Genomic DNA, 22610 nt, shown 5'->3' with positions numbered 1-22610 from the left:
CTGTCATGTGTGCGGTTGTGGCGTACGCAAAAGGACTTCATTCAGCTTATGCCACAGCCGCAATTGGCTGTGGCGCTGGTTTTCAATGAGCCCTGAGCTGAGATGAGTGACGGACGTGTGTGTCGCAAAATAAAATAAACTACTTAAATAATTGCGTATGTGTTCTTTGTACGTTGTGTTAATGCTGTGTGTTATATTATAGATCGCAAAAGTACTTAAATATAGCAAATATATATATATGTAAATATACCTACTGTGTGCGTTTATAGTGTGGTGACGTAATTACATAATAAATAAAATTATACAACTCGTTCGCTCCGAGTTGGGTTAGACAAAAGACGCGCGGACTGACGCACGGGAGGGGTGGGGACGCTATTTGACAACCGGCACATCGCCGATCACACGTTTGTATTGTTTAATGCAACTTACTCCGTTGCGTGGTAAACAAGTTTCGTCCTCCGTCGTCGTAGGTATTTACTACGCATAATAGCATGCAATCTCCTATACCATAACAGTAACATGTGTTATTATTATTAGAGCCGTGTTAGCCCATCGAGTGTTTAACCAGAAATAGAGACGAAATAAGGGCCATACATTCCTGGTAACTTATCAGTGATACATCACTTTTATATATCAACTCTCGTTTGCACTATAATTACAAATTAGAAAGCTGAAATAGTACAGCGCCAACAACTGACGTGTAGGTACGTCTCCGTATATTCCAAAAATATTCTAAAGATAATATCTCTAACAATGGCGTGCTGTTCGATTCGGTGGTGTGGGGAAAAACAGCAAAACATCTAATTACAAAATTTCATCGGTAATTAAATATTAAATGTGTAATGTTGCAATCTTTGTCAATTATAGCAAAGGTCAAATTAACTGGTCGATGTGAGGTGAAATAATTGACACCCTTTGATGACACCTGTCAATTGTTTCGAATTCGGGCTGGCCAATTGGAGCGCAGTTGTCACAGTGATGATATGGCAGAATAGTTTTCGAACAAATTAAATGTCATTGTGTCTCTATTTCTGGTTATATACTCGATGTGGTAGCCTAATGATTTCAACTATTGCCTCTCAAACAGACGCCGAGGATTCGAATCCAACCTCGCGCCTCTGAGTTTCTCGGAATTTATGTGCGAAAGAAGAATGGCGACAGCCCTTAAAGAGACTTATCAATACTTGTGATTCATTATCAAAGCATCAAAAAAGCTAATTGAGTACAGCCTGTAGAAGCTGGGGTTATAAAGTTGATATAAGTTATGTTTAAAGCATCGTCCTGTATTTCGCTTCAGATGTTCGTTCGTAGTAGCAGAAAACAATAAGTTTTCAGTTTGTTCCCAAAAATAATAAAGAACTTCTCGAATATTCCCAAATCTGCCAAACTCTGCCATATTTAATATAACTAATCATGTTGTGCAGCAATGAAAATGAATAAAAATTAAATCTGCCCAAATGGCAGAAATCTGCAACAAATGGTCACACTGCTCTCAAGATCGATGTGACATTGACGCTAGCAAGAGGTCGCTTGTCAAAACATTGCAACTTTCATTAACTCTCATTTATATATTGTCTAAATATTTTTGTCACATCGTGTTTTATTTTTTGCTTTATGTGTGTACTATAAAATAACCAATACTTCAGGTAGGTAAACATTCAATCATGCTTAAAATGATACGTACGTACAAGAACGTTACATAATCTATGATCGAACGGATCAATTGCGTTGTGTTCTTGCATTTATTCTAAAATACAATGTTTTACGATTATTTTATGCCTGACTTCTAAAAATATACAAAAATATATTGATGTAACTAGGCATAAACTTAAAAATTATACTAGCAAAGTCCATGAACGGCTCTACGTCGTTATTGGGGCAGCTTTCGCCATCCTTCTCTAATTTGAAATTTAACACGAGCTTTTCGGTGAAGAAAAACACCGCGATGAAACCTGCACGCCGAAGAAGGTTCACAACCCTCGGGAAACTTGTGAAGTCCTTAACTTGCATTTGACCAACGTGGCGGATTATGTTCTAAACCTTCGCCTGAGTGGCCGTGCCTAACAGTGGAACGTACAAATGGGTTAAGGATGATGAGGAATATTATTAGAAGTTATTTGCGGTTTTATCCCATTTGCAGCTCCTAATTTTCTACCCCTAAAGTTACTTTGAAGAAATTATTGCTATTTAGCTACAAAGTCATCTTTTGTACATCAACTTAACTGCCTCCGTGGTCGAACGGTTACCATGCCGGACTGTCGTAACAGAGGTCCCAGGTTCGATTCCCGGACCGGGAGGAAATATTTGTATGGCCTAAGTTTACTTCTCTCGTGAATTTCGGTGTAATTTGTGGTTGTCTGTGTGTGTCCATGGCACCTGTGACGCAGGGTTTCCTACAGGGCTATGTTGAGTATGTACGTTATTATTTACTTATTCTAATATACTTACACAATTTAATGTTTAGTGTGCCATATTGCACACTCATTCATTTAGTAAATATTTCACTTATTTATTAATTTATAACGGTAATGAAGTATATGATCAATATACCTATTCTTATAATAACTGATTAACAATAATGTTCATACAAAATTTGGGTCGTTTGAAATTATTCGGCTGTCGCATATTTGTCTCTTTTCGAGGCGTCTCGGTCGGGTGCACAGACATTTATTCGTCACAGAGACGGATTAAGTGTAGCAATATCATATTAATTGAGGGCCTTACTTGGCTGTTAGCGGTTTTCCTGAACTTAAAGAAAAATAAAAAGCAAATTCGTTACCAACGCATTAACGAACGTGGCTAAATTTTAATAGCAATTAAAATCTCGGAAAGTCAGAGTGAGGTGGAGGTCACTTTGTTTAATCTTTTGCGGGATAAAACTATAAAGACCTTGAATAGGTGGTAGCATTGGTAGTCTTTTTTTACAATACCAAATGACGGGACGAACAAGTCGTGCGCTTGGTGGTAAGCGACATGTTCATCCATAACAGGTTCAGTGCCATTCAGAGCATTAAATCGCAAAGATCTTATGGGCACTGCCACTGCACCTGTCACCATAAGACATAAGTTGACAAGTCCCATGTGCTTTTTTTTTTTTTTTTATTGTGACTCGGCAAAATGACTGCACCGCGCCTGATGGAAAGTGCGAATACAGTCCAGAGATGAGAGTAACGGATGGAAAACACAAATATCTTCACTCCGTCACTATCATTTTGCCGGTCTGGCCAAATGCTTCTTCACACTACGTTTGAAGGACCCGATGTTATAGAGGGGAGGGAATACATGCGCCGGGAGTTGGTTCCACAATTTGATGGTTCGGCATAAGAACGAATTGCCAAACTTTTTAGTGCGGGACGGTATTGAACTGACCGTCCAACTGTGGCAACGCAGTCCGGCACGGGTGGTCCGCTGATGGAAAGGAGAGGAAGGGATAAGGTTGAATAACTCTTCAGAGCACTCACCGTGGTACAGGCGATAGAATACGCTAAGAGACGCTATATCTCTGCGAAGCTGTAACGACTCCGCATGCTCAGTTACATGAGGATCGTTGACAACACGGAAGGCGTAGCGCTGCAGTCCATCTAGGGCATCGAGCAAGTACTTGGCAGAGCCGTCCCAAAGGTGCGAACAGTACTCCATGCTGCTTCGGACCTGAGCTTTATACAACAGGTATCGCAGCTCTGGAGTAAAAAATCGGTGCACCTTGTTCAGGATGCCAAGCTTGCGCGACGCGGTACAGATGACGCTCTCTATATAGTCTTTGTTGCTCATGTCCTTCCGGATGCTCATCCCCAGCAGGCTGAGCTTGTCCTGCAGCGTCAGCGTTGTACCCTGAAGATGGGGAAGTGGAAGGAATGGGGATTTTTTGGAACTGAACGCGCATACCTGGGTTTTCTTGGCGTTGAACTCAACCAAGTTTCGGGAGCCCCACGACGATATATGTTCCAAAACATGGTTGAGCTCAGCGACAAGTTTTTCCCGGTTTCTCTCAGGGTCCTCCCGGCTGCATGACGGTTTGTAATTTCACCAGCAACCTTACTCTTCTAATCCCGAACGCAGTAATGCTCACATTACTGCTTGGCAGCAGAAATAGGTAAGGTGCATTGACTTACTATTATATGGACGTCGGGTCTGCGCTAAAAAGTGTCCGAACTTATAGGGCGTTAAAATCGTATACAGAGCGTCATTCACGCTTTAGTCTTCGTTTGTTCGACTGACAGCGAAGCAAGCAAAATTAGACAGTACTGCGATGACATTACAATTTAAATTCAACGCTTTAGCTTTTTCATATTCCTTTACATGTCACTACGTTTAAATAGGTTGTCTTGGGAGATTTTTTTCGTGGTTTTTGTATTAGACCCGTCGTCCATTTATTTGTAAGTCAATGGTAAGGTGGCAGAACTTTTTCACAAAGAGCTCTATCGCTACGTAACTAATATTTATTAAACATAATGTGCCTAAAAATATTTAACGGTCATTATGCGTCATACCCATAGATATAAAATACCTATAATAAATATCCACCTGATCGCGGCACCTTATAAAAGAGTTTTTTTTTATAATCAAAAGGCCTAAAACCCGTAATACAACCCTGTGAGCCATCTGGGTATCCGTTACTCGATCGATGTTAGTTTCACAATATTCAAACATTGCTTAATTTTCGACCCAAAGACGAGGAATCAGGGTGTGATATGTAATTCGTTATGGTATGCTTAACTATACTAACATAATTACTTAAATATGATAAGAAAAGTATGTAACAAAGCAATAGTGACATAAAGTATCTACGTAGAAATATAGGTGAGAGCGGAGAAAAGTAATATTTCGGTAACAGATATTATCTTTTTTTTTATTTTCTTTTTAGTATATTGGTTCACTTACGGTAATTACAATGTGACTATACTTTAAATTCAATTTGGTGAAGATCTTATCTAAATTGTACAACTACTTACGAGTGAACACAGCTTGCAAAAACAACGTAAAATGGAAATTATATACAAGTGAACAAGGGTTTCGGACAGCATCAAACTTGACGGGGGAAAAAAATTTGAAGATTTAACATAATTTTTGTAATATAACGAAAATATAATAACGAAAAAAAATATTAACGAAATTTGTGCAGCAACTGCCAAATATATCGCAAACGTGACTGTGCTTATTACATAGTCTGCAGAGCGGCCTTACCATGAACTCTTATTATAGTTCAGTAGGTTCGTAACGATAAAAAAGCGGGATGGTGATATACATTTCATGTAGTGCTGTCACACAACGATTCATTTTAGGTCCTAAGCTGAATCGTAATAAGACTTCATGGTAAGGTCCCAGAACGGTCTTACGGAATGGTGATACTAAAGGAGTAACAGCAAACCTAGGGTATCCTAAGGGAATTTTGAAGTTAACTTAAGCTAGCAGCGTTCGACAGTCTACGTGCGAACGCAAAACTTTATATAGAAATATTAAGTTCAATAATTCATCGTCGTCATCATTGTCATCAACCCATTTATACGTCCTACTCCGGGGCACGGGTCTCCCCTGAGGCATGGGTTTTTTAGGCCCGACACAAAACGAGGGGAGTTATAACCGCTTACGCGATACATGCAGCCGTAGACGCATACCACGTGCCGGTGATGATTTTATACCGATTTATCGGATATCGAGGTTATATCAGGTAAAAGAACTAATATTAATTGTTATTTCGGTAACTACTCTAGCAAACCATAAAGTTTTCAATACCTGGCTCTGTCATTTAAAAAAAATAAACAACTTCAAAAATACGTCACGACAATAATATTATCATATTTATCCAAGTACACCAAAAATTTCATTAGTGCTTTTTAAGTGCAGGATTTGCAGTGCATTACCGCATTTTATTTGAGATGTTTTTGTTGGTAGTACGGAGGGTATTTATTTAGCAAATCAGAATAATAATTTTTATTTATAAAAACTTGTATTTAAACTGAATCCTTTTCTAATTTGCGAAACCAAATAGCCGCCATTTTGCGGTAGGAGGAGCGCATCGCGTGAGCGGATATGTTTGAAGTGTTTGTTTTTTAATAGATATAAAATAGTATGTGGTGCTAGCTTATAGAAGTAGCAGTAGAGCTACCGAGCTACTAGTAGAGCTACCATCGCGCTATCCCAACACAAAATATATTCAAAGTTAATAATGTACACATATAGAATGAGATATAATAAAAATAATGCCAGATGAACAACTTAAGTGTGAAATTGTAAAAAGAATGGTTGTTGCTGATCCTAATTACTCCATCGTGGGGTTAATTTACGTCGATTCGCAGCAGTACAGCTTCTTGTGAAAGAGTTCGTCGCAACAAATATTTCTGCCGCCAAGCAGTAGGGTTAGCATTACTGCGTTCAGGTTTTATGGTACTGACACTGGTGAATAACAGGCACATGGAACTTGTCTGAAGGTGACCGGTGCAGTGGCAGTGCCTCCGCCTTTGCGATGTAAAGCTTTGCACAATCTGCAACTGTATACTAATAATAATATAACAATATCATATAATAACGCACACACTCGATAGCTCCTCACTAGGGAAACCCTGTGTCGCGGGTACCATGGACACACATAAAGACAACCACAAATTACACCCAAACTCACGAGAGGAATAAATGTAGGCCGTACAAATATTTCTCCCGGCCCGGGAATCGAATCTGGGACCTCTGCGCGGCAGTCTGGCATGGTAACTGTTCGGCCACGGAGGCAGTTCGAATACTAACAGTACCGGAACAACGAAATCCACTCTGGTGCCCCAAAGTGAATTCCATTGAATCCTTTCCAGAACACCCATTGAAAAAATCTAGAAAAGTTCATTTCTCAATTGGTTCTACCGGGAATCGAAACCGGGATCTCCGCCCACAGTGCCCACCGAGGTCGTCTCATTCTTGCCTCATTTTATGGATAAACAAACATATTTTTATTTTATTTATTAACATACCAAATATCCTTTAAAATGTCCCAAGGTCTTTCAATCAATGATTCATTATATTACGTAAGCCTAACCAAATTACTATGCCAGGTGTCACGTTTCCTGTGCGCATGAGTTTACCCTTTTTGCCCGACCACCTGGACAGTAGCTTATAAGGGAACTCAAGTAGATAGTCGAATTATATTATTAACTATTGCTACATTGTAATAAGCACTATTTGCCAATTGATAAATGGACTGTGTCAAAATGCACACCATAGCACATATCGTCGCCTTACTGTCTCAAACTCGTATCTTAAAGCACAAAATTACTGAAATGCAATAGTTATTTTTGATACAAGTGCGGAAAGTTAGTCATTATTCACGAGTCTCGAGACTTCTTGGCCCGAGGCAGAGACGAGGGTCAAGACTCGAGACAAGTGAAAATGACAAATCCGCACGTGCATCAAACGACGTTTTTTAATACATTTGCGAAAAAACTACTTTGAAAGTAAAATAAAACAGTATTTAAAAAAAACTCATTTTCTGCTAGTAAATTAAAATAATGAAATACAACCACTGCAACCATTATTTAAAAATCTATGGAAATCTAGTTCTAACGTGCTGTTTTTGTTTATTTTCTGTAATATCGGTCTGTAACCACTTTTCTTATTATGAAGTCCTGGTACTTTTGTTTAAACTTCTTTAGGAACCCGTGCACGGTAGTGAGATACAATTTATCTGTAATACATAGAACAAATATATACATAAAAATCTCGCCTGTCACCCATTCAGGGGTAGGCAGAGACTGTGGACCTCCACTCGATACGTTCATTATATAGTATTTGTAAATAAATATAAGTTTTAATGACGAATGACTTACGTCACAAAGCACGTAAATATACAACTTCTTTAGTTCTGTGCTTAAGATTTGAAACAAGAGTAAATTTAAAAAAAATGGAAAAGTAAAAAGCACTAGTGCGAAAATTCCAACTTTCGTCACGATTTGTAGTACGAAAAATACCACGTTTTGAGCAACTGTATCAAAAAAAAAATTACTGTATATACAAAATTTTGCAGGCTGACTTCAACTCACATTTCCTTCATATTCACTCACTGGCTTTTACCTATACCTAAAGTAATGTATCCAAATTAAGACCCTTGATAAGAAATTTAAAATAAATGGAAAGTTTTGCCATCTCCTGAATAACCACTCTTTATAAGATACGAGTTTGTGAAAGTAAGATATCTATATTTTGGATTTATCCATAGATATAGAAAAAAAGGATTCATCCCTTGGATGCTTAATATAACATAAATGTTTGTACAATATACCCACAGCACAATAAATATAGTAGAAGTGCTTAGTTTGCATGGCACGTGTGCCATGTGATGTGTGCAAACTTGAGCTCAGGCCGCCATTTCCACTTTGCACTTTATGCTCGTGTCAATTATCTCGCGCAAATACTCCATAATCATAGAAAAAAAATGCCTCATTTCTCTACTTTGGAGTGCAAAAACGATAGCTGCACTTGTATTATTATCTATGGTTACGTTTCGTATAATCGTTAAGTCTAATTTTATTTCATTTCAATAAATTTTAAATTTTCTGTTTATTGCAATAATTTTTTTGTTACAGGAAACGAACGAAACTAAATCTTTTACCGCTACAATATGATAGCGTCTTTTTTTTTGGAGAACTAAATAAACGTCTCGAATTCGTCGTCGTTTAGCTAATAACCGCTAGATGGCAGCACATTGATTGAAATTTCAATATAAAATCAAAACGTCTCGTGTTAACTTGCAATAATGGGTATTAATGGTATTGATCTTCCAACAATATGCCAATAGGGTAAATTTTAAATTATAGTAACTAAAACCAATCATTATCAAGATTTCATAGTCTTTGGCAACAACGGTTCTGATAGTAGTCGAGGTTTGAGGTACTTTCATTGTTTTTTTCTTCCATTAGTGACTTATACATACAAATAATACTATTAATAACATACTAAACAACCACACCAATTGCCTGGTCCCAAAATATAGATCCCAATAGAATAGGTCCCAATAGAATTCACTCTGGGGCTTTCTAGAACACAGACTCTACCAATAATCGAAGATAACGAAACTCAAATAACACATTTTTTGTAGCAGTAGATCTCCTTGTGAAAGAGTTCGTCAAGGGAAGTACTGCCGCCTTACCTATTTCTGCCACCAAGCAGTAATATGAGCATTATTGCGTTCCAGTTTTGAAGGTGCTGGTGAAATTATAGGTATATGGGACTTGTCATTCATATTTCAGGGTGACAGGTTCAACGGCAGTACTCCTCAGATCTTTATAATTTAAATCTGAATAGCACAGCAACTGCTATGAAAAGACGTGTCGGACGTGTCGCTCTGCCGTCCGTTAACAATAACGCGGCTAGGCATTGACTTACAATTATATGGATGTCGGGTCCGCGCTAAAAAGTGTCCGAACTTATAGGGCGTTAAAATCGTATACAGAGCGTCATTCACGCTTTAGTCTTCGTTTGTTCGACTGACAGCGAAGCAAGCAAAATTAGACAGTACTGCGATGACATTACAATTTAAATTCAACGTTTTAGCTTTTTCATATTCCTTGACATGTCACTACGTTTAAATAGGTTGACTTGGGACATTTTTTTCGTGGTTTTTGTATTAGACCCGTCGTCCATTTATTTGTAAGTCAACGCGGTTAGGTGACAAAATACATTTTTAGGATATCATAAAAAACATAACCCAGGTTTAGAATATTGAATTTGTTTAATGATATTTCATCTATGCATCGTTCGGGTAAGTTCCGATAAGTCGAACACGTTTTTTTATACGTTTGAACTGCTTTTAACCGACTTCAAAAAAGGAGGTTCTCAATTCGACTGTATGTTTTTTTTGTATGTATGTTACGCGATAACTCCGGCCGGCATTTGCGCACCGATTTTGTTGATTCTTTTTCGTTGGAAAGAGGATACCTCCATAGTGGTCCCATTTCATTTTGAAGAAAATCATCCATCTCTAAGGATGGCTGTTCACGCATGAAAACTTATTTTAATAAATAGCGCCTGCTAATGCCAATTCACGGCATTTTTATCTCTCAAGAACCGATTTTTCTTATCTCCTGTATTAAGTCCCGTCATGTACGGAATCCTAGACCGAACCCGAGATGAATCCGAGTTTGCGCACTTTCCGATAACCGGTTCCAATAAAACTTGGCAAATAGATTTGTAATTCTACGAACTTTTGAGGTCGGTTTTTTAGTACTCTGTACTGAGATTATTAAAAGAATCTTGTGCTCTATTATTTGCTATTTAAAACGGATATTTGATTATAAGTCACTTAGCTGCGTGTCAGTTAATGGACGGCAGCGTTTACCACCAGACGCACGACTTCTTCGTCCAATAACTTGGTATCATAAAAAGGACATTCATATTGTAAACAGTTTGCACTAAGATTAACAGCAACGGAATTCACAGGGTATTACCCAAAACCAATTTAGAAAAATAAATTTCTCATATTGGTCCTACTGGGAATCGAGCCCTGGATATGGATGAACATCTAGCGCCCACAGTGCAAACTGTTGGGTCACCGAGGTCATCGAATATAATAATGGAATCGAATAACACAGTACAATAAGCCAAACACCCTAATTCAGTTTCAGTAGAGCTCCTTGTGAAAGAGTACGTCCAGGGAAGTACCTTTCTTATTTCGCATGATGCGAATGAAGCTTAATACTTGACATTGTTTTTTTAATTTCATCAGGTGTTACTTTTTTATAATATCTAATGCAGGGTCGAACAAGTCGTGCGGCGCCGATTGGTTTAAATCGCAAAGAGCTGAGGTGCACTACCACTGCGCCCGTCACCCAGAGACATAAGTTGACAAGTCCCATGTGCCGGTAATTTCACCACTATTACTTATTCGACAGTAATTGTTTAGGATGGATGTCGGATGGAGAACGAGGTTAATGAGAATGAGACGAATGTGACCATTACTGCGTTCCCGTTTTGAAGGGTAACGGTGCTGGTCCAAATTACAGACAGTGGCAGTGCCCTCAGATTCTCTGCGATTAAAGCTTTGAGAGTTATCACCGGGCGCACAACTTCTTCCTCCCGTCACTTATCAAATTCAAATTAAAATCATCTTTTCTTCATAGGTAAGCAAATTACACTTGACATCGTCTTATAATTAAACTCTACTGCTCATTCGTAAGGCAGATTCCCCTGAGAAGAATGAGCGAGAAACTCTAGGGGTTGCCGTTTAAATATACGTTTGAATACATTTAACATTTACAATATTTATTACAAATATCTTAATTAAATTTTTATTGAATTGATATTCAATTATTTTTTGTGAAATTACTCCACTAGTTTGTTATAATTATTAATACAAAGATCGAACACTCAGAAAAAACACTCAGAAAAAATTCCTTCGATCCGGTCGGATACGAACCGACGTCTTCTTGCATACCGTGGCAGACGCTATACCAACTAAGCCGACCGGATCGAAGGAATTTTTTCTGAGTGTTCGATCTTTGTATTAATAATTACAAATATCTTCTTATATTGAAACTACCTGCAAGAGCTAACCGGGTTACTGCCACGGATTCTTGCCATCCATGCACGCAGGGCTTTAGTATAAAGTTTTTGTTTTACTGTAGTTTGAAACCTCGTAAATGGCAAATTTGGAATTTCAACCGGAATCTTATTATAGAAACTCACACATTGCCCCTTAAATGAATTTTTTGACTTTGCGACGACGACTGTCAAAAATAGCCAGTTTATTTATATTACTCGACTTAATATTATGTCTGTCACTATTTTTAATAAAAATAATACTATTCCCCTTAACATAAATAACATTTTCGTAAATGTACAGCACGTTTAGGCAGAACAAAGTTTGTAGAAACTTGGTGTCGTAAAGAAAATATATTAGGTATTAATTACTTCTTTTGTTATATATTTTTTATTACACTTAATACTACAAATATACGCAATTCAAATCCGAAAAAGTTGTTTCTGTTCCAAATATTTAATTCATTCTTTCACTAAACTAAATCAGAACAAGCGCAAAAATGCTAAATGCTCACACCAAAACGCTGACCACGTGTACACCCAACAGTCAGACAATACCAGTATTTATTTAATCGTACGTGTGTTTAGAGCGGAGCAGTGGTATACACCGGAAGGTAGACAAACTCGGAAGTGAATATCAGAGTGGTTACTCGATTGTGTGATGTCATGAATAGTGATTTCGTTGCTTTATCATTCGTATTTGCTGTAGTATAACTTTGCCCTATGTTGAAATGTCTATGATAGAATAAACAATCTTTATTTTACAGGTAAGCAAATACACTAAAAGAAATCTTTGTTAGCAGAGTTTTGTTAAAAAAATATTAAATCCATTAGAAACTGTGGCTATAGCGCCTGAACATCTTTTATTAGCAAAAACATTTTCTACTTGATTTACATTATGACCAATCTGATCAATGTAGGCGCTATTCAATAAATCGCAACTAATATCAAAGTTGTATACATATCCTAATAATCAATAGTTATTCCGTCCAGAGATAATAATGACGGGTTGATATGTTTTTAAGACACGCTACGAAACAATCTTATGGATATGATTATCAAGTCACAAATGAGCAAAGCTGTGCTAACAAAACGCGTATAAACATCAAACGTATCGGTACCTATCATTCTTTTTTCTTTTTTCCAGCTTTTGTCTTGGCACTGGCAACTTTTCCGTCAGTAGTGGTAACATTACTCTGTTCCCCAGTCAACAGGAGCCGATAAATTTTCGTCTGCAGTTCCGTGCAAAGTTTGTTCTCGCGATGCAGCTGAGGTATTACCGTTACGTTTTTCTCCGACTCCTAAAATTTATAATAAGATTTTTTAAGTTTATTGACTATCACGATACGACCACCTTGATATTCAATTACCTATTTTTGTGAAATTACTCCACTAATTTGTTATAATTATTAATACACGTCTACTAGCGTAACGTGTTCTAGCAAACCATGCCAGACGCTGTGCCAGTCGCTCCAATCTAGCGAACTTCACTCAGCCAGTGGTCACCTTTACAGCTACCAGCAGCTGACTAGAGTTGTCGCTTTGATAATGTTTGACCACTATGATGTTTAATTATTTTTGAGAAATTACTTTTTTATAATATCAAATGACGGGATGAACAAGTCGGGCGCCTACAGTTGCAGTGGAACTCAGAGCTTTAAATCGCAGAGATATGCGGGCATTGCCACTGCGCCCGTCAGTCTGAGACATAAGTTGGCAAGAAATTCGTCGTGTCTACAACAGAAAAAACGAGAATGGCCTTGTACATGACAAGAATTTTGTCGGATCTAGCCACGAAAATATTTCGTGTCTGTTGCAGGCAAGAAAATGATGAGTATGTACACGATACGAATACTTTCGGGCAGACGTGTGTAGGGTAAACGTGTCAGTGCACTTCCAGGTAGCTGTCGTTTTACTACCGACTGTGTGACAAATATTACAAATTATATGTATTAGAATAACAAATATTTCTCTCCATGCAATAAAAAAAGGCGTTTATCTTATAAATCTCTAAGGTTTTGTCCCACAATACGGGTCGTTCCTTTACTAAACTTTTAAGTAAATCATGCGTTTACGGAGACGATAGCTCGCGGCGGCCGCGCACTTTGCGGTCGGTTCGCGGGTGACGCGTTGCACGCGCGCGGGTTTGGTCTTTCCTTCCCACGCCATTTTGTGATTGATTTTCTATTTGGCAGCGCGTGTCAATTTCTCAAGTTATGGAAGTTGAAGTCGATCAATTAATCTGCTACCAGTTACCATTTTCCTTAAAAGTTCTGAATAAGTAGATACGGACATCCGAATAATACGATTTCTTTCCGGAATCAGAGGATGCACCCTGAATCTTTTAGGCCTTCTTCTTTTAATTTTTCGATGAAGTAAGTATAACGCGATAGCTCGTTTTTGATGTGAGTCCATGGCGACGTCTGAGACTTAACTAACGATCTCAATCGATCGTAAATAACGGCGCGCCTTGCGATCCTCTCCCGCCAAGTTTGCGGGCCGTTCCGCAACCGCGTCGGCTACGTGACCGCACAAACCTGCGGTATCGTGAGTGTTGAAATAAAACAGCTGTCCCGCAACCGCAACGGGCGCGGGTCAAAACCGCTTCGTGAGTTCTGTCTCTTAAAGTGACATCTTTAGTCAGTCGCTGATAGCTGTAAAAGTACCTGACTGAGTGAAGAAAAACTTTCACATATTTCGCACAGATGGCGCTATTGCAAAAAATTCGTTAAAAAAAACAAAGATCTGCAACAAGGATATAAAAAAAATCGTAACGTGTGATGAGAGCTCCGATGGAGTCCAGCCGGTTCGAAGTTTGACCATCAATCTGACCAACGGGAAACACCGATAAATTTTTCGTTGTGTTCGGTCTCTGTATTAATAATGCGTGTAAACGCTAGTGGAGTAATTTCCCAAAAATTCTCGACATTGCTTACTTGTTTTAAAACAATAAGGAAGTACGTCTTCTTATGCTCAAACTTATCCGTCGCGTACGCATAAGTAGGGTAACTGAATAAATTTTTTAAGTTTCCGGATTCTTCGCACAAATCGAATACTGTGGTAGCAGCCAGTCTGCATCTTTTTCTAATAAATTCCAACATAACCCTGACGTAGCAATTTGGGTTTACTAAGAGCACATTCTCTATTGACAGGTCTTCGTCGTCAGAAAGCCGTGAACGTGATGTTGATAGTTCTGGGGGGTCTTTGTAGGTAACGAAAATGAACATTGCACTACTCTATACACGTGTTGTAAAATAGTTATTGTGCACAATTTAACATAGTCTGCCTTTTGACACGTAAGCTTTCTTTCGAAAATATAACTAGATTGAATTTTAAAAACAATTCCAGGACTGTTCTTCTATCTACGAACAATGTAATTGTATTACACAGAGCAATTGATGAAACAAATCGATAAAGCAATTTTTTGTGCCGCAAATTGACTGTCTCAATAATGAAATGTCATATTTTTTACGTCGTAGTGACATTAAGAGCAACGACAATGAGAAGTGTGAATAGACAAATAACTCTCACTGTAATGCAAATTATAATAGACACGTGATGCCATCTATACGCTGTTAACGGCATTAAAATTATACTAAATTATTCGGCTTTATTTGACGTGGAAAGTAAATACATAAATTACAAACATTACATAAAGAAATAAATAAAAAAAAGAAGCATGTCAAAAGGGTCCATGACTCAGCACCCGAGGACTATGCTACATAGCCCTCGCTGCTATTCTGCCGTCGCCCGTCATACAAAATTTAAAATATGTAATAGATAATTTAGAAAAAAGACACATGAATAACTGTAACGAAAATTTATTGATAGGACAACATTCGAAACGCGGGAAAACTACAATACGTTACACGACGGTATTTTCATGAAATTAAAAAAAAATCACTCCTAAACGTCACGTTCATCCTTTTGTTCGACGCTGACTGGTAAAAAAGCCAATTGGGACATTTTGGAAACTAAACGACGCAGACGCTAATATCATAAGCCTTTTTTTAAACAGTAAATCATAGGTGGAGGCCAATTTTCATCAATTTATTCAACAGTGTCGACGATAACTACAGACATGTGCTGGTATGATTATTAGAACATGAGCATATCATCGGTGAATTGTACAAAAAGCTGTCAGCGATATTTCGTCGATTTTTTCAGGTAGCACGTTTTAGGTTAAAACTTAAAAGTTAAACAAAAAGACCACCAATCAAAATTGAATTTTAAAACAGCCGTTAAATTAAACACCTTAACATGCTCCCCAGAAGAGAATCTACGAAATTATCGCTTACGCTGTTTCTACAAAACACCTATGATATAAAACGATTCTTCTTTACATAAATAACTGTTTTTTATTCAAAAACACATCGATATCTCAATAAGAAAGAACGGTAAAGCCAATTTTATTTACCTGAATATACCAGTAGTATAAGAAACAAACGCAAGCCTCAATACTCTATCTATAAAATATTATCACACTTGCACGTAAATAGTAAGATTGCATGCTGGTTAACTTGACCATAATGCTCTAAATATAACCCTGGCGCATTGACTTACAATTATATGGACGTCGGGTCCGAGCTAAAAAGTGTCTGAACTTATAGGGCGTTAAAATCGTATACAGAGTGTCATTCACGCTTTAATCTTCGTTTGTTTGACTGACAGCGAAGCAAGCAAAATTAGACAGTACTGCGATGACATTACAATTTAAATTCAACGTTTTAGCTTTTTCATATTCCTTTACATGTAACTACGTTTAAATAGGTTGACTTGGGACATTTTTTTCGTGGTTTTTGTATTAGACCCGTCGTCCATTTATTTGTAAGTCAATGTCCTGAGGCCTTTTTTTCTCATTACACCCATGGTCTCTATTAGTCTTCGGCTTTGGGCTTATAAGAGAGTCTCGTTCGTAATTCCTTACCTACCGCCCTTAATGCACAATGTGCTAATAGTAATTTATATCTAATTTACATTTATTTTATTAAAGGAGTCAACTATATCCCAATTACTTGGAAGACTTACTACCACTGGAACGCGCACAAAGGACAGTATTATCTTATTAAATACCATATCCAGTGTTAAATTAAACTCCGAAGCTAGTGTACTGAAATGCGCATTACGTTATCATTCAAATCTTTCCCTCGACCAAAATACTCTTAGCAGACGACAAAAATTCCTATTTCAAACTACATATAAATTTTATCTAAGAGTACGGGTAATTTACAACAAAACCAACAAATCTCTATATTTATAAAAATTCACATATCGTCGAGCATTGGTAAAAGGCGCGTATCGGCACAAATCAAATTTTTACAGGAGAGGGATTTAGCGATATTACTTTGTTATTTCAATGGTTATGATTTTCATTTATGCACAGTAAGCATTAATTTACGTTATGTAAGGACTGATAACAAAGATTCCCGTAAATCACGCTAAATTGATTGCCACGACATATATGCGGATTTCATTTGGACACTAAATTACCGAAATGGAAACTCATAATCAAATGCTAGTTACTCGTAACTGCACAACCCCGACGATATACATGAAATAAGTACGAAGTTCAAAACAAATTCATAAAGTGGTACGTAACAGAAGTCTTGTTATGACAAGATAGGAGAATTTTCAGCTAAAATTTTGCAACATAATTACCTTGCTTAGTTGTATAAAATGTAAACAGCACTCTGAACACAAATATAACCACACATTTACAACTCCTACATTACCACGCAATGGTAATTAATGCTGCTAATTTTATTCCTAAATTTAGCTGTCATGAAACACAACAACATCCAAACTCATAAGTTTAAATTGTTCAAAGTAAATCTAACGTATTCATTCTCTAAATAGTATAAGTAATTAGCAAGTATGCGTTTTGGTTGTGGTGGTATTTTTATAATTTGTTTTTGTTAATAGGTAATATACCATGGGCCAATAACTAGAGAGAATTGTTAATCGCGATAGAAGACAGCGTAATCGACGAGTATCAAATACCAATTTTTGTCACCAATTTGTTTTACATTGACATGCTGCAATTTATCAAACCTAGTCTAATTTCTAGTGATGACAAACAAATCTACTAGATGGCACTTATTGCACAGATTTTTATGTATAGTGCCGGCTATCTTTTATTTTGTGTTGGATTAGCGCCATCTACCCACCCATATTAGGAAGTATTAGTTTATAAATTAGTTTGTTCGTACAGTTCCATCTATTTCTGCCATTCTCTAATTACCGTAGCCATTTCGGTGTTCACGGCCTAACAACTGTAGCTGTTGTTTTTTCTCGTTCATTATACCCAATAACATTGAAATATGAAAACTTAAGTTAAACTAAATGGGATTAGAATTGACAAAGTAGTTTTCGAGTTATGAAGACACAAATATTTTGTGGAAACGGTAATTAGATCTAATTAGATATAATACGGTAATAATAAGGTACTAATTAGATTTAGCCCATGATTAATGTTTGAATAATACAAGAAAAAAAACAGAGTTATACTTCATATTAGAGAGGAAATAATTGATATCCACATGATCCACGGTCATTTACACAATTAATCTACTTTCAGGCTATTGATCAGCGCCATCTAGATATAAGACGGAATTTTGAACTTTTTTAAAACTATTTCTGTAGTATGGAGATTAGTGTAGTCCTCTTCAGTTATTGGTTCATGCTAATACTAATAAATCTAATAATAAATCTTTATTGAGTTAAGACAATTGCTTGGTATCTTAAAACTACGTGACACTATTACACGAGGAACATTTTAAGATATATTTAATTAGTAGATTTAGGTAGTTTAATTCATTAAAGTTAATAGGTAAATTTATTATTTAATTTGTGGTTGTCTATGTGTGTCTATGGCACCCGCGACACAGGGTTTCCTTAGTGCGGGGCTATGTTGAGTGTGTGCGTTATTATTATTATTATCGCCCCTCCCTATCAACCTCTTGGTTATGCGGGAAGAGCACTACCATCTAAGTCAGGTCCTAAGCCCGTATCAGCACGTATGCACGGACTTGATCCGGTTTTTTGAGCCACCTCGGGTGCACGTACAGTAACATCCCTATTTCCAGAAAAGTACCGAAGCTGTAAGTACGCTCACTTCCAGTCGCGCTCCAGTTCCAGAGTTCCAGTTGAGCAGCCGACTCTAAGTCGACTACTAAGTCTCTTCATTGGTGGCGGAGCTGTAAGGCATGCTCACTTCTCGTCACGCTTCGCACGACTAACAGTTGTCACCGCTGAGCCGCCGACTCTAAGTCGACTACTAAATCTCTTCATTGGTGGCGGAGCAGTAAAGCACGCTCACTGCCCGACGCCGAATGAACGGCGTCTGAACAAAAAAATTTTAATTGAGTGGTTTAGTAAATTACTTAGTCGAGTCGATCTATTTTATTTTATATTTGCGGGTGCGTGGCGCCCCCCACCGCCATTGCACTGTGTTTCATCCACTAAACAAGTTCGACCTGTTGATTTAGTCAAGTTTATAAGTAGCCGTAAAAAAGTCGTTAGAGTGAAAATACAACTTTCAAATTTTGTTGCGAAATATTTACAACATTAATGAATTAGAACTGACGTCTCCTAGTTCATTCCTACAGAACAAGTTGTGGATAACCACACCAGGATAACCACGGAGTGAAAGCCCCTCGACTTAAAACGGAGATGCGGTTGACCACGTCGGCTATGGCGGGATCGGCTACTCCTTTTTAAGGAACAGGTCAGATGATGCTACAATCTGAATCAATGAAAAAAGAGGCGGGGAGGCCCAGCTGTGTGGGACAGAATAAACTCTTTTTTAACTTTATAATATCAGGTGACGGGAAGAACAATCCGTGCGCCTGATGGTAAGCAACACGCCTAGCCATAACAGTTGCCGTGTCACTCAGAGCTTAAAATTGCAAAGAATTAAGAGGCTCTGCAGTGGCAGGGCACCCGTCTCCAAGAGACATAAAGTTGACAAATCTCAAGTGCATGTGAGCATTATTGCGTTTCGATTTAGAAGGGTAAGGGTGCTGGTGAAATTACAGGGACATGGGACTTGTCAACTTAGGTCTCAGGGTGACAGGCGCAGTGGCAGTGCCCCTAAGATCTTTGCAATTTAAAACTCTGAGTAGCACTGCAATTGTTATGGATAGGAGAGTCGCTTACCAACTATTGAAGTAAGCTTTACAAGCTTATTTATTTTATTGTATTTCTTGCTCATCTTGCAATATGCCACTCAATAATCTAATGTACATGGAAGTAGTACGAATGCTTTTTGGTCAGTTGATAGACCGTTAGCTACTAAAACACTCACCATTCGACTAAATTACTTGCATAGTCGGAATTGGGCTTTAGAATACGTTGTACATAATATTATCAATCTTGTAGAATATATCATAATGTATGTATACACTTTATAGTACAACCAAACAAATTACACATTTTAACAAGAAATTAAAAGCTTATCAGATATAAGGATTTCTTTCAGCTAGCCTTTGTACATACAAATACATATATCCATATTAAGTAAATGTTGATATGATGTTGATGCATTAATACATAAAAGAATGTTGTAAAATAAGTGTACATACAAAATAAAAATATAAATAAATATATGAAACGTAAACAGATATAGGTAGGTACAATATTATAAACTTACTTACATCAACCGTATTTATGAATAAATACATATATATCACTTTACAGCACGTCAACGATTGCTCATTGATCACGCATCATTTGGAAGATGTAAAAATTTCCGCTTATTAACAAACATTACTCAGCACTTAAAAAACGACTCAAGGTCGCATAAAGTTCTAATCAATTAAGTGCAAGGTTTTGGTCACTTGATAATAGTATCATACAAGATGCTTATGATTACATTAAGACAGGAGAGCTTCAGATGCACTTATAATACATAATCATCATCATAACTACCGGAAGACATCCACTGCTGAAAATTGGCCTTCCCAAAGACTGCCAGACTCGCCGGTCATCCTTACCAGGTCACCCGTCCATCTAGTAAGGGGCCATTCCGTTCGAGAACCTTTCTGCCCCAACAGCCGTCAGTTTTACGAGCTATGTGCCCTGCTCTCTGCCACTTCAACTTGCTAACCCTTTGAGCTATGTGACTTTTGTTCTTCTACGGATCCCCTTACTTCTGATTCGATCGCGATGAGAAATGCTGAGCATTGTTCGCTCGTGACCTTGAGCTTTTTTATGAGGCCCATAGTAAGTGACCACGTCTCAGAGCCGTAGGTCATCACTGGCAACACGCACTACTCGACGACTTTTGTCTTCATGGACTGCGGTATTGTGGACGAGAAGACGATTGACCTCTAGCTCGAAGTTGGTTCTGCCTAATTGAACGGTTTGTCCGAGGTAATATATAATACATAAGCTCTTTATTAATACGGGCCTAAAAGAAAGTGTATACTATCAGAATTACTATTATATTGCCTACAATAACGCAACACCTTAGATCTTCGGCGGTACCGCCGCCCGTGTAGGTACTTTCGCTGTTCTACGCAGTTTTTTTTTATAAAACCAACTGACGGGATGAACAAGTCGTGCACGAACAAGCGACACGTCTATCCATTACAGTTGTAGTAACACTCAGAGCCTTAAATCGCAAAGATCTGAGAGGCATTGCGCCTGTTCTGAGACAGAAGTTGACAAGTCCAATGTGCCTATAATTTCACCAGCACCCTTGCCTATAAATAGGTAAGGTTCATTAGCTCTACTGCTACCAGTGGCGAGGTGTGGAAAATGTCTTTAGTAAAGTCGGAGCCGAACAAAAAACACTTGCCTTAACAAGTGGCACCTTGGCGACAATTAAACACAGCACTTATTAGCACACAAGATGCTAATACTCTTTATTTCACTAGTTATTTATTGTACACGAAAAATTTTAGGCAATACGGTGGGAATCGAGTTATATGGACGCCTCGCCACTGATTGCTACTAAAATAGAAATGGAGGGGTTGTCAGAAAATGAAAAGTAATGTGACAGCTTACGGAGAGGGAATCCAGTGAAGAGAAGGATATGGAATAAAAACTCCTTTTCGTTACTTCCCGCGAATAAGTTTCCCCGTTTTCTAATAGCACAAACTCACACATCAAATTGTCAAAAACAAAGACCAATGACTTAGAACATAACTTGTGCAGGGTCGAGGGGCCGTCAAATTGGTCACCTAAGATTATAATTCAAATGAATGCCGTTTGAGATAAAAACGGCTCAAAGTCACGATTGACGTATACCTTTGACTGTACACATCTAAAGTGATTATAGAACACATTTGTATAGAAGAACATTTTTGTAAGAGATCATGACAGACCATATTACATTTCTATAACAGTTCACATGTTCAATAGTAGAGTTTGAACTGAAAACTTGAGTCTGGCGAAATCTTAAAAGTGGCACTGCCAACAAGCAAAAAAATATGAAGTGCTCTAGACCAAAACTTATACAGTTACAAACAATAACATTTTAGTAGCAGCAGAGGTCCTTGTGAAAGAGTTCGTCCAGGGAAGTACTGCCACCTCACCTATTTCTGCTGCCAAGCAATAATGTGAGCATTGCGTACCGGTTTTGAAGGGTAAAGGTGCTGGTATAATTATTAGTACATGGGACTTGTCAACTTATGTCGCACATGACGGGCACAGTGAATGTGCCCCTCATATTTTTGCAATTTGGACAGGCGTGTCGCTTAACAACAGGCGCACGACTTGTGTGTCCCACCAATTGGTATCGTGATAAGAATGAACAAGATTTCGATTGAAATAATAAAATAATCAAAACATTAATCAACCAATCGATTAATAAATAGCAAGGATAACGTTAAAATATACAGTAGACTACAAAATACGCTCATTTACCATACAAAGAAACCAATGTTGTCTAGTGTACCAAATTGCGAACGAACAACAATTCATGAACAAATTTAAAACGAATTACAACAAGTTTATGTTATAATTGAACCGACATTTAAATAAATATAATGGACTGAAGACTTGACATAAGCCTGTCTACCTAAAACTAGCAAAAGAAAACTTCACCAAGACTTGGCTGCATAGTTTTAACCTTTGTCTTTTCTTTAAACGAA

At 37.7% G+C, this 22610-nt stretch overlaps 2 protein-coding genes across 6 annotated transcripts in view; one reads left to right on the top strand and one right to left on the bottom strand.

The window, feature by feature from the left end:
* LOC113230412 overlaps window positions 1-22610 on the top strand; it is a 190767-nt gene that overhangs the window by 16211 nt on the left and 151946 nt on the right. The gene's annotated exons all lie outside the window — the stretch shown is intronic.
* On the bottom strand, window positions 12617-14909 carry LOC113230414. Its single transcript, XM_026464333.1, has 2 exons — window positions 14451-14909; window positions 12617-12815 (listed from the first exon to the last, which is right to left on the bottom strand). The coding sequence occupies exons 1-2, from the start codon at window positions 14739-14741 to the stop codon at window positions 12639-12641; spliced, it is 468 nt and encodes a 155-aa protein (XP_026320118.1). The 5' UTR covers window positions 14742-14909; the 3' UTR covers window positions 12617-12638.

Source organism: Hyposmocoma kahamanoa, unplaced genomic scaffold (genome assembly GCF_003589595.1).
Source record: "Hyposmocoma kahamanoa isolate Upper Pololo Valley unplaced genomic scaffold, ASM358959v1 63, whole genome shotgun sequence".
In the NCBI taxonomy this organism is placed as follows: domain Eukaryota; kingdom Metazoa; phylum Arthropoda; class Insecta; order Lepidoptera; family Cosmopterigidae; genus Hyposmocoma; species Hyposmocoma kahamanoa.
The sequence above is the reverse complement of the archived record's forward strand: the minus strand, read 5'-3'. Positions and strand labels throughout refer to the sequence as shown.

Bases quoted from the DNA above. Each gene is read 5' to 3' on its own strand.
- LOC113230414 (XM_026464333.1), bottom strand. From the start codon at position 14,741: ATGTTCATTTTCGTTACCTACAAAGACCCCCCAGAACTATCAACATCA. The intron at 12,816-14,450 runs GTAAGCAATGTC...TATAAATTTTAG, and splicing joins TCCTTATTGTTTTAAAACAA to GAGTCGGAGAAAAACGTAAC.